The following is a 12920-nucleotide window of genomic DNA, read 5'->3' on the forward strand; positions in this document are numbered from 1 at the left end:
GCAATAAAACCCCCTTTGGAGCCCGAGTGACAGTAGGGAAGGGCGGAGGGATGGCTGGCTCGTGCTGGGTGGCTGCTGTGGGCAGCACGCATGTCAGCCGTGCTGCAGAGCAGTGTGGCACCTGCCTGCACTGTGGAGAGGCGTGTTTGGGGGAGCCATCTCCCTGTGCCTGGCAGCCCTTGCTTGTCCAGGAGTGGGGGGCACAGCCCCAGAGGAGTCACATCCCAGGAAGGGGAGCTTGACCCCCATCGAGTGCCTCTGTGCCCCTCCAGAGCACTGCCTCCATCCTGGGGACAGAAAGGGACACTTGTCCCAAGCCGTGTCCAGAAGTCACACCTTCACCAAACAGTGAAGGTGCTTTGAGCCCCCAGACTCATCATTGCCATAGAGTCTGGGAGGGTTTTGTCCTTGGCCTGTTCAACCTAAAGCTCTTCCCAAAGTGTATTTTAATAATTAAACTACATTTTAGACTGAACAAAGTGAAGGAAGAGTGTCCCACAGGAAATTGTGAGTTACCCACTCATTGTCCCCAGCCCGTGGGCAGCTCCAGTGCTGCCCCAAGGTCTCCAGTACAGGCTGGAGCCCCCATCCCCCCAGGCACCCCACTGCTGAGAGAGCATGGAAACACAGCGATAATACCAAGGCCAGAGGGGATGTTTCTGGAAAACTGTGTCGGATAAGTCACTGCAACTCCTGTGTTCTCAACCTGAATACTGATGGGTGGATTCTGCGGGGGGTTTTGGGCAGTTGTGGCTTTTTTGGAGGGAAAATAGAGTGGGGGAGCTGTGGGATGAGCACATTTGATGGCAGCTTGCTGCCTCTGGGTTGGTGGGATTTGGCTCCTCTGGGGTGTGTGGAGTACAGGCTGTAGCTGACAGGAGTTCAGTGGCCAGCCTGTGGCATAGGCACAGCACTCAGAGCCCCGCAGCTGTGGAATGAGTCTGTCAGGGCTCATCCCAGGTGAGGGGGCTGGCAGTCCTGCTGTGGGTCCCCAGGGAGCTCCCACAGCAGCACAGCTCAGGTGTGAACCCAGATCAAAGCCCTTCCTGCAGGTGGGCTGTGCTGGGTGCGCCACGTGTGGCTTTTCCGCTGTCTAATAAGGAGTTGAGCTGTGGAGCAGCCCGCCTCTGTGCTAGAGGAAGGGAAGTCCTCTCTCTCCCTCCCCCAGCTGCACATTTTTTGCCAGCCCCGTTGACCTCAGCATGTTTGCAGGTTGCTGCCTCTCTGTCCATAGGGATGGAAATGTAGTCAAAGTTTATTAGAAGGGCGCCAGCCACACAAATACGTGTGTGTGTGTTTGTGTGCATGTTTGTGTGTGTATATATAGGCAAAGCATGACGGTGTGACCTTTGTTTCCTTAGGAAGCCACGCTGAAAGACAAAGCCAGGAGGGGAGGAAGCAAACAGGCAGGAAGGGGCGATGCAGTAGGTGTATTTTCAGCTGTGCTCTGCCTCCCCACAGTGCGGGAAGGCAGCTGGGAAGGAGGGCACAGGGACAAATGGTGGCAGCAGGAGCCAGAGCCCAGAGAGCAGCACAGGGGATCAGCCTGTGCACTGTACTGGAGGAGCAAAACCAATCACCATGTCCCACTGGAGCAACGTTTTGCCAGTCTGTGTCATGGGCACCTGGCCTCTGTCACCCAAAGGTGCTTTCAGGATCATTACGGGGCATTTTTCCTGCAGAGAACAACCTGGGGGCTGTGCACATCCCATCTTGCTGGGATTCTGATCTTCCTGGCACAAAGGGCATTTACTCCCTGGTGCTTCGCTTGTGCCAGAGGAAATCTGCCTGCCGGGGCACTTGCAGCAGGCACTGAGGCAGAGTGTGTAGTGATGGGGACCTTCAGCTGCTATGACTAATTTTCTTCCCCATGCCAGGCCAGGCTCTGGCCAGGCTTTTCCCCTTCCACCATAGCAGAGGCTGCTCTGAGGACTGGGCTCTGCTCCTCTGTGTTAGGCAAGTGACATCCCACTCACCTGTGGCTTGGTCTGCAGGAAGGAGGGATGCTACCAAGCTGGCTACACTGCTGTGCTTGGTGGTGGCTGTCACTGAGAGCGGGGCCATCGTGTCCCTCCTGTGGAGCGAGGAAATGGCAGAAGCCTGGGTGTGCTCTGCCACAGGTGCTGGCCTCTCTTGCCCACACATACACGTTCCTCCTTTGTAGCAGGCAAGGCCTTTTGTATCTGACAGGAGGCTGCTGTCTCCAGCCTGGCCACTGGCATGTGAAATCACAGGGTCCACAGCACCTGATTCCCAGGGGACAGCCACTGCCCGTGCCCATCACTTGGGTCACCAGGGTGCAAAGAGCAGGGCAGAGCGTCTCAGTGCTCCTGTGATGGTACCTGGGGATGTGCGGGGCTGTGGTGTTTCTCTGGCACACCTGGGCAGGGAAGGACATCATTCCCTGCTGCTGCCAAGAGGGCTGTGACAAAGGACACTGTGCAAGAGGACTCTCCTGGGATAGAGCAGAGGCAACCAGCCCCTGGCCTCCTGGGGGATGGCAGTGTCCCCAAACCCACTGCTAACCCCCCATACCCCAGGCATGTGCCAAGAGGAAGACACCAGGATGACTTTCAGGAGACCATACCAGGGCCACATTCTTAGACATTTCATGCTTGCAGCCACAGTGCCACTTTTCCAGGGCAAAGGGGAGTCCCCTCCATCCAGGCCCTGTAGCAGTCCCTCTGTCCCTGGAGGCTGTTATGAAGCTGTACATGGAAGAACCCTGGGAACAGAGATTGAGCTGAGAACAGCCAGAACTGGTCCTTTCCCAAAACTGCACATACTCTGTCCCACCACCATCCCGCCCCAGTCACCACCGCATATTGCTCCCACCCCCTTCCCAGAACAGCTGTAGGTCCTGGCTGTGGTGACAGAGGTTGCAGAGCCAGTGTGGAGACCACGAGGCTGTGCCGTTCCTGGGGGGCAAGCCTGGGAGCAGAAGGACACTCAGTGCCCAGCCCTGCCCACACACGGGGACAAGGACCAGCCGGTGCCCAGGTGCCAGAGCAATGCCATGCTGGAAGGATGCCGGCCAAGGCTCTCATCACGCACCACCACAGCCAGGGAAGTCAGCCCTGGTGACTCAGAGGAGAGAGGAGAAATTCAGACTTCTCTGCCCTCCGACTGGCTTCCTGTCTCCTCTAAATTTGCATAACAGCCCCTCAGCTGTTCCCTGGGGCCCAAGGGACCCCTGTAGCAGCCAGGCCCCCTGCGGCAGCCGCGAGTTCCTGCGGTCAGCCCCAGCTCTCGCTCTTGCTCATGCAAACAACTGCACCAACGGCTCCCTCCCTGCACGTGGGGGCTGGCGAGCGCCCGCCCTTGGTCCGCAGCCAGGGCTCGTCCCCATCGCAAGTGCCGCGGGGACTGCAAGCCCAGCCGGAGTGCCTTGCGCTGCGCGGCTGCTCAGTCATGCTCCAGGCTGCAGTCGGGGCAGTTGCAGCCCTCTAACAACAGGGGTGAGGAACGGTGTCTCCGTGGGTGGCTGTGACCGATGTCTCTTCCATATTCTGCTCACGCAAGGCTGGTGGCTTTGGCACAGAAGCGCCACGCTGGCATCCAAGTTCACCAACGGTTCGCTGGGTGACTTCCCACGGTGCAAAGGTCGAGGCTCCTCGTGCTTCCCCGTCACGCCTGATGCTTCCCCAGCACTGCTGCGAACCCACCGGGAGCAAAGAGCACGCCCAGGTGGGATAGCTAACCACCACATACCTGAGCCCTCTCCCGTCTCCCAGCTCCAGGCTGAGCCACCAGTGTATCCCCTCCCAGCCCAGCCCAGGGGCCAGGGAGTCAGGGACAAGGAGGGAAAATGACAGCCCAGATCCAGTGCCTGTGGTGCTGTTGGCCGGCTCCAACCGTCACTGCTCAGCCCAGGAGGGAACCTTTCTGCTTCCAAGGTCACGGCACAGCTTTGGGACTGCAGCAGAGCTTTGCCCGAAATGCAGAAGTGGGGCAGGGCTGAGCTGGGGGCTGGAGGGATGCAGGCAGGTCCCACCGCAACAGGGCTGGCTGGGGACAGAGGAGGGCTGCAGCTGCTGCCTGGGGCCACTGCTTGTGGTACTACTTGGTAACAGGGCAGCTGCAGGGACATCCCAGGCCAGTCCCCCTAAAGCTGGTAGCTGAGCTGTAGGACTGTTTAGGGCCAAATTTCAAAGGGTTTGGGAGAGGTCTGCCCGTAGGCACCGGGAAGAGAGTCTGGAGATGCCCATAGAGCAGCCAGTGCGTGGCAGCAGCAGCCCGTAGTGCTGATCCCACCCCTCGAGAGACCGTACAATAACAGACTCCACGGAGCCGCTCTGTGCTCACCCCACCCTCAGCAGCGGTGACACCGAGCTGTCCCCAACGAGCCCCGGCTTATCCACCAGTGGGCAGCACCCCGGCTCCAGCAGCCCTGTCACCTCAGCCTGCTCTAGTGCCACCAGCACAACACCTTCAGCCCCACCATCCCAAACCAGCGGATGCGAGGGAGGGAAGAAGGAAGGCGGTATAGAAAAAAAAAAAAAGTGAAAAAAAAATAAAAGCCGACCAGCCCAGACCCGGCAAAACGGCGAGCGGGGCAAGCGGGGCTGACACACGTTTATTGGGGTGCAGGAGGAGAGGATGAAATACCTGCGGAGGGGGATGCTCGGGTCCCGGGGCTGCCGGTGCAGCGTGGTCCGGGGCTCCTCCCGCCGGCGGCGGCGGCTGCCGGTGGCACGGCACGGTACATCCCGGTACGGCACATCCCGGTACGGCACATCCCGGTCCGGCCCCGGCGGCTGCCGGTGCGAGGCTCCGCCGGGCTCCGACGCACAAAGGGCTCCGCTTTTAAAGCCGCTGCCGGAGCCCCCATCCCCGGAGGGCCCGGATTGGCGGGGCGGGCAGCGCTGCGGGGGGAGCCGCGCCGCGGGGGGAGCAGAATTAAACAAAAAAAAAGAAGGAAGAAAAGAAAAGCAAACACTGGAGGGGAAAGTGCAATCCAGCCGCAAATATCGGAAAAAACAGCCCCGGGGATGCCCCGGGCACGGCCCCGCCGGCCCCTCCCGTCTGCAGGGCTGGGGGGGCTCAGAGGGGTCCCGGGTGCTGCGCGGAGGGGCCGGGCGGGAAAGGCTGGAAACCGCAAACCTCCTGTGGAAAAAACTTGTTAATTCCGGGCCTGGCGAGACGGGGTGGGCGGGTGTTTCACTCGTGTTGTGGGCGACTCCCGGCTCCAGCCCATTGCCGGTGCCCGGCCCCTCTCCAGCCGCCGGCCTTGGCCTCGGGGCTGCCCCGGCCCCCCCGGTTCTATCCCGTGGTTGCAGCTGGTTTGGGTTTGGTTGGGGTTTTTTTTCGGGGGGAGGGTATGTTGTCCGGGGAGCTGTGTTTTTCCAGCTCGTCGGCAGGGGGTATGCTTGTACCGAATAATCCAGCTCTTTTGTCCGGGATGCTGGCCCCCATCCCCGTCCCCGTCGCCGTCCCGCTTGGGGCTGCAGACAGGCAGGGGCCCCGCGTGCTGCCAGACCCCGAGGCCAGCGGAGAACCTGCCCTTGTCGACACCAGCCCTGGCACGGCGGAGAGAGCTGCGGGTGGGTGCACTCCACGGGGTGATGGATGAGCGAACGCCTCTCTTCACCCTGTCCCACCCGTTGGAAGGTGTTTCCAGCCCCACCAGAGCTGCTGTAAAGGGCACTGGCAGGAGGGGGAACTTCTGGGACTCAGTGCCTCTGATGGAGTGTTTAGGGTGGCAGGACAGCCCTAGTGTCCTGCTCTATAGGCCAGGGATGCTCTATAGTGGTGTGTCACACCTTTTTCAGTAGCTGCATGTTAGGGTTATCTTGCCTTCACAGGCTCTGGGCATGTGATTGACCCAGCTACAGAGAGGAAAACTTTGCTAAATCCCACCCTGATGGGAAAAATTTCCAGCCTCATCATGCTTCAGCCGTGGCACTTTGTTGTCCCAGTCTTGAGTCCAAAGCGTTCCTGACCAGTTTTCTTTTAATAATTTCTGGGGTTTGCATGTGAAGCATCACCCCTCGGTCCTGGGTACACCTTCTGTCAGGAGCAAAGCTACAGGGGTAGGACAGCAAGCAGTGTCCATATGCAGCTGGGAGTTGTGCAGGTATACATGCAGGGCAGGGCAGCTCCAAGGCCCTGCTCAGAGAGGATGGATGCTCTGGGGATGGCTGCATGAAGGGGAGGACTCAGTGGGGAAGTGAGGGGTCCTGGTACAGGCAGGACAGCGAGTGCCTCTGGGAACACCAATCCAAATCCCCTCGTTTGCTGTGAATTTCTGCTTGCACTGGGCTTTGTTCACAGGGCAGGGGGCAAGTGCCTCACCAGGGCCCCCAGCCCATCCTCTTTGCTCCACTGCCAAGCTCCAGGCCCTGGGCAACAACGTGTCAGGACAGAGAGCCATGAGCAGTTCAGTAATGACCTCCCTTGCTGTTAATTGGAAAGCCAAATTAACTCAGTGACTCCACTCTCAATGCCGTGCTGTGTGGCTGCCGTCTCATGTCCTCAGGAAGAATTTTCCCTGACAATACCAATGGATATGGAGTTGGATGCTGTGGCCTCTTCCCCTCCCTACACATCTTCTGTTGGAATCATCTGACTCTGCCTGGGCAGCTGGTATCATCTGGCAGGGGGGGAGGGGAAACTGAGGCACGGAAGTCAGTCTGGCACCTGTGTCAAGATTGCTCACCTACCAAAAAAAAGTTCTAGTTCAAAGCCAGGATCCAGGAGGCCTCAGCACTGCTCTTGCCCTCCAACCCCTGTACTGGTTTCCAAAGGGCTCATCCGCACACTGTGAGTGACCCACACCAAGGGCAAGCTGGCTCCTGAGGCTGTTGACAGAGGGGCAGACCCAGTTGTGGTGAGTCCACCTTGAAGATCAGTGGGTATATAGAAAAAAAATAAGGCTACATCACACACAGGCTGCATCCAGGCTTGGTTTCTTTGATTTATCTTTTCTTTTCTTAGAGGGAACCTGACCTGACTCTGGATTTCTGCTGTTCCTTTGCAGATAGGTAAAACCATAGAGGGATTGTGATCAGGCTGGCTTTGGAATTAACACCAGAGCTGAACAGTCTAGGTTAGCAGTGCTCGGGGCTCCTCGACAGACAGTGCTAATGATGACACAGCATTGTGCTCACGACTCGTTAAAACCCAGACTTTAACAAGATCACCGTGTATTTAAACCCACGCAGCCCTATCACAGTGCCCATGTGTGGAACCAGACGTGCTCAGAAGTGCATCTGAGAACTCCTCGTGGCTACACAGGTCTCCAGGCTGCCAGCACTGGCACAAGTGGGACAAGGCATGGTGGGTACTGGGTGTTTGAAGGGTTCTGAGCTCTGCTTGGGTAGGGATGCAGGCAGGGAAGGATGGCACGTTGCTTTGGGATGCCCTGTCCACCCCCACGGCTCACCTTACTGCTTAAACCTTCCCAAAGCTGTTGGAAGTCGCTGCTCAGCTCAGGCCGTGCACATTAAGTTCTCCTTATCCATGCATGGCCCAAAATGGGCTGGATCCTGAAGCCATCCATATGCCACCAAATCCAGCTGCCTTTTCTCTCTTGGAATCTCTTTTATCCCCAGGCAACGGGGATAAAACAAACACAAATATTGAGCAGGGGAAGTTTGGCTGCTCAAACTTTTTGCCTGGAGCTGGCTGGAGCATCCTGGCAAAGTAAACGCTCCCACTAGTGTTTGTTCCAGTTTTCCTCTGAAGCCCCCTTTTTTATTAAACAGGGTCCTGGCGAGTTTGCTTCACCGCCCATCAGAGCAGCCCTGCGGGGCCAGGCTGGCTGCGGGAGGGAGATGTGGAGCCAGAAATGCCTGACCCCACCCCAGCCCTTATTTCTTCTTTCAGCGAGAAGTGTAACAGCATCACGATCCTTGGTGGCATTGAGGGACTATTTGTCATTGGGAGAAATGCACTGGCAGGCAGCAGGAAGAGAGCCAAAGGCTGCAGCAAAGCATGAGGCAGGCATAGCTCCAGCATCCCAGCACCACGTGCTGCCAGTGCTGGGGATCCTGCCTTTGCTGCCCTCATGGGCTTGGGCATGTGTCGGGCGAGGCTCTGCCTGCACGCAGTGCCATACACGCACGTGCCCCGCCTCCATTGGGACACCACGGGTGAATCCGGCAGTCTGGCTGCTTGTCCTCAGCTGAGAGGGGGAACTAAACCAGAGCTGTTGGACCATGGGAATGCAGTGATGCAGCAAGGAGCTGGGGCTGGCATCATGTTTGAGACAGGCTTCTCTGTAGTACCAGCTCAGCTCTTCCTCTGCCTGCAGCGATGCCTTCCCAGGGACCGCAGCTTCGCAGATGTTGCACTGATGGAGTGAGATTCCTCCTCTTCAACACACTGCAGCCAGGTGCTTGTTCCGGCAGCCCTGGCTTGCAATAAATTTGAAGCAGGGATTCAAAGCTGAAATAGCTCTTCTGAAATCCTCCCTAAACAATGGGAGAAAGAGTCAGGTCTGATCAGGGATTTTCAGTCAGACCTTGGACTCCACCAACTCCACCCACTGTTCTGAGGGATTACAAGGCTGAGGCAGCCAGGAAATCAGCTTCAAGATGGTCTTTCATGTCCCATGCACTCCTGGGACTGGGTTCAAGAAGCCATGACAAAAATTCAATAGGAAGGGGTTGGTTTGAAGTTTGGGGTGGGAGATAAGCAAGAGCTGGAGCCCAGAAGGGAGCCTGGCCACAAGCCCTGGTCCTGCCCATCCCTAGTGCAGCCCCTCTGGGATAAGCTCTCTTCTCTGCTCTTGGCCTGACAGCTGTCTTGCAGATCACTTAGCAACAAGCATGTGTGAAGCATTTGTCACATTGCAGGTGTGCATCCCAGTCTGGACACAAGGTCCAGTCACTGCTCCTGCTTGTTCCCTGGCATCGCTCTCCTCCTGTTATTTTTGAAGCAGTGTGGATGAGGCCACTCACCAGCCTCTCTGTAATGTGCACACGTGTTCCTGTGCCTTCAGCAGCTCCTCCTGGGCTTTCCTCCTGCTCCACTTAATTAGGCACCGAGGGAGAGGGACAGTAACCAACAATTAGGTGAGCTGGAGAAGTGCCCTGGTTTTCTGGCCTCGCTGCTCTGAGCACCTTGGGAACTACTTTCCCCCGAGACAGAAGGAGAGAGAGGGAGCCAAAGAAAGACGGAGCAAAGCAGCATCAGCTGGGAAGAGCAGGCAGTGGGTTAAATTGTGCAGGCATGATGGGATGAGGCAGGAGAGTCCCTGGGAAGGAGTGAGGCAATGGGTTTTGATCCTGGCTCTGAATCAGTGGGGTTATAGGATCGTCATTGGACATCTGGATGGAGGAATGTCCTCATGCAACATTTATTACATGGGAAGTGCTCAGGAGTGACAGGTCAGTGTGGCTGCCCAAACTTGGCTCTGTGGTCCCTTGTCACTGGCATGGTCAGCTTATGTGGCCGTGATGTCCCGAGAACTGGCTCTCACCCCTGGAGCTTGTGAGGTTTGTCCATTCATAACTGTTCTGTGATCACAGTGGCATCCCTGGGGAGGGATTACATCCTCTGCCGACTGTGTGCCTGGCCCAGTTGGAAACAGTTCCGAGCAGCCTCTCCTTCTCTTTCTGTTGCCAATTCGAGGCCTTGGAGCTAATCTCCAGTGTCGCCAAGAGATCAGGTCTTGGCCCTGCTGGTAATGGTGTGATCCCAAAACATTCCAGGAACAGAGAATTTGAGATGCTGAGCCAGATGCTGACCTGGAGAAGATAAAAGGGGATGGGGAATCTGACTGCATCCAGGTGAGTCTGCAATTCAGTGCAGGCTGTGTGGGTGATAATCAGAGGTGACACTGCCCCAAAGCAACCTGGAAATGCAATGGGAACCAGATAAAGTGCAGCAGTCTAAGGCTTGGGAGCATCCAGCTGCTCTCCTCGCTGGCTGGGAGCTACCCAAGAGGTGCTGCAGGAGCCCCACAAACAGGCTGCTGCAGGAGAGAAGGGTGCTTGGAGCCCTGGTACCCACACCCCACTGGAAGTCTAAGTGATCAGAGACTTTCTTGGTCCTGGTCTCTCTGAAAGGTTCAATGTTGGCCTTGCCAAGGCCAGAGCTGTCTCTACATCTTACCAAGAAATTCCTGCCAAGACATTATTTGGCCAACGTCCTGGAGGCAGGATAAATCAGTCTGGATTTGCAAACCCCAGGCAAGTGGCTGTGTGTGTGCTCAGACACACCCCCAAGAGCAGCCGTTCCTTATCTGCATCCGCCTCTGCCAATCCCCCTTTGCTCAAGGTTGTCTCAGCCCTTACTCCTGCTCCTGGCTCAGCTCCCTTAGCTTCAAATTCCATTAGGCTTCCATGGCGTCCTCTCAAGGCAAGGGGCTTTCAAGAAGGATTGTGCCCCATTTCCACTCAACTGGGGAGCTCTGGCAAGTGACAGAGCATCCAAGGAGTGCATGCAATAAAAATCACTCATTCGTCCCCATGGCAAATGGCCTGGCAGTGGCAAGAAACTGCTCTCCCATCCACAAAGCACATGCAGCTCCTCATGGGCTGACTCTGCCTTCTCTTTCTCCTAAACTGGTTGTGCATCCCCAGGTCCATATTCCCTCCAGCTGAGGTCACTGGATATGAAACTCTCATCCCTGCTGCTGTGGAGGGGAGAGTTACCGATTGCTGCTGCTGAGCTCTGCCTCGCAGGGAAAACCCTGGTAGGGTGGAAGATCCTGTACCTGCCAAATTTTTCCCTGGAAATGTGATATGAAATGATCCACGGAACTGGTCCTGTGCTTGGCTGTCACTGCTGGCGCCTCTGACTCCACTCATCCGCTGGGCTGAGTCCCAACTGTCCGTGCATGATGCCACCAGCAAATGAGTGACAAGGGGCGCAGGTCCAGCCGTGCAGAATGAGAGAGGCGCTGGGGGAAGGCTGGAGGAGAGGAGTCTGTCCGGGTGAGCTGCATCGATCGCCTGTTATCTGATACATTATTCATAACCAACCTGGGCTGCAGCTCAGGAGAAAGTGGTGAGCACGCACTTCTCCTTGGGAAATATGCCTGTGAGAGATGAAGAGCCCTCAGCTCCAGCTCATCAAATACCCTGCTAGGCAGTCGCAACATACCTCCTTTTGCTTTTCATGCCCACATCCACCGGTGCTCGTGGCACCAAAGACTGGCCAGTGAGTCTCAGCACCCACTGTCACATCATACCAGGGAGTGTTTCTATCCAGGATTGCTCTCTCTAAGGGCAGAGCATCTTCTCTTTGCTGGGACACCCCAGTCCTTGTCACAAACATATGTGACTCCACCTTGACCAGCAAGTTAAGGATGTTCTGCTTCCCAGCCTGGACATGAGCACAGCACTGAGCAGCAAGGGATGTGGGCCCCATCATACTTCCCCAGGGTGAGGTAATGGTGACAGAGAGGAAGGCAGAGGCACACAATAAGGACATGGCTTCACGTCGGGTGTCATTCAGTGTAGGAGTCCCAGGCTGGATGGATGCAGTCCCAGGGCTGACCGCATCTGGAAGACTTTGGAGAGGATACTAAGGAAGGGACCTTCCTCCCAAAATGTCCAAGCAACCAATGCACCTGGAAAACCCATTCCTGGCCAGCTGGGGTTCCTCTGAGAACTTGGTCCTATTCCAGTGGGGTGCAACATTCACATGGACTTCAGCCCAGCTGTCCAGGTCAGGGCGGTGAGGCACAGTGGTGTGACAGCAGCATCACCCGTGGGACCTGCTCCCCACCACTGCAGGATTCCCTTGGGAAGCAAGGCAGTTGCATGTTCCATGGGACAATCCACTCGCTGTGGCACTTGGCATGATGCCACCACACTGCGGAGGGACTGTGGCTGGGAAGAGACGCTGGGCTGGGGTGTGTCAGGCTGGAAGTGCTTTGGCATTTGGGCTAGGGAGGGGTTCTAATGGGGAAAAAGGAGGTTGTGAGGCACTGAGGACAGCCACACTCTACATTTTGAGAGGGGCCCTTAGAGATGCCTGGTTCCGGGTTTTACACCCTTCTGCCCACAGCAGCAGGCCCATGAGGTGGAGCAGGCTCACAGCCACCCATCCAGCCCCACAAGCATCCTCTGTGGTGCTGCTTCTCTCCCTGAACCCATTTCTTCCCCTCCCCTGCATCCGGGGATGCGCTGCCTTGCCTCTCTGGAGGCTGCAAATAAACCAGCCAGGCCTGGGACACCGGCTTTCTCCCTGGAAATATCACTGCTGTAATTCCCAGCAGATCCAAGGTCGGTTCCATATGGCTGTGGGCTCCCCGCTGCCCGGCTCGCAGCCTGCCCAGCCCAGCTGCCTTGCCGCTTCTCCCTGGTGCAATATGGCGCCTCAAAGCCCAGCGCCAGCACTCAGGGATTAGCTCTCTTTTTTCTCTTGTTGTTATTGCTTTATTAGCTAAACCTAACGAGGCAGCATTTGTGCTGGCCCTTGAGGGCAGGTGGCCAGGATTTATGACTGCAGCGCTGCTGGGTGACCTGGAGTAGAAACGGGCATTCAGTGCCGGGGAAAAGAGACCAGCACCCGCATCCCTGGGGATGCCGGGAGGACCAGGACAGCTGCACTGCCCAGTGACTTTTGCCGTGTTTGCACCGAGGGAGAGCTCCCGCGGTCCAGGGGCATTCGCTGGCATCGCTCACGCCGGAGCTGGCAAGGACGCTGTGCCATGCTGAGAGAGCACCCGCATTGCGAGAGTCACAGCTGGCACGGGCACGGCGTGGCTCTGAAGGGGCATTTCACTGCTCAGACGGCCGCTGCGCATGAAAAGGGCATTGTAGGGGACCGTGTGTGGCTGGGGAGCAGCTGGCGTTGGCAAAGCATCGCCGCATCTTAAAGGGACACAAAGACCACTGCCTCCTTCCCCAAAGGGCATTTTGAAGCTGGGTTGGGGGATGGGGGAAAGGGCAAGAGATTGCTGGGGGGGTGGGGGGGAGCGGGGGCAGTGGACATCACTTTGGGGCTGTGAGCACAAAGGGGAC

At 57.2% G+C, this 12920-nt stretch overlaps 1 protein-coding gene across 1 annotated transcript; it reads right to left on the reverse strand.

The window, feature by feature from the left end:
* Nucleotides 1-1415: 1415 nt before the first annotated feature.
* Nucleotides 1416-12628, reverse strand: LOC125330911 (translation initiation factor IF-2-like). The gene is made up of 4 exons (XM_048314661.1): nucleotides 12582-12628; nucleotides 5376-5519; nucleotides 4609-5262; nucleotides 1416-3653 (listed from the first exon to the last, which is right to left on the reverse strand). Exons 1-4 carry the CDS (start codon nucleotides 12626-12628, stop codon nucleotides 3410-3412), a joined length of 1089 nt encoding a protein of 362 aa, XP_048170618.1. The 3' UTR covers nucleotides 1416-3409.
* Between the last annotated feature and the right edge of the window lie 292 nt (nucleotides 12629-12920).

The sequence above is a fragment of the Corvus hawaiiensis genome, chromosome 10 (genome assembly GCF_020740725.1).
Source record: "Corvus hawaiiensis isolate bCorHaw1 chromosome 10, bCorHaw1.pri.cur, whole genome shotgun sequence".
Lineage (NCBI taxonomy): Eukaryota > Metazoa > Chordata > Aves > Passeriformes > Corvidae > Corvus > Corvus hawaiiensis.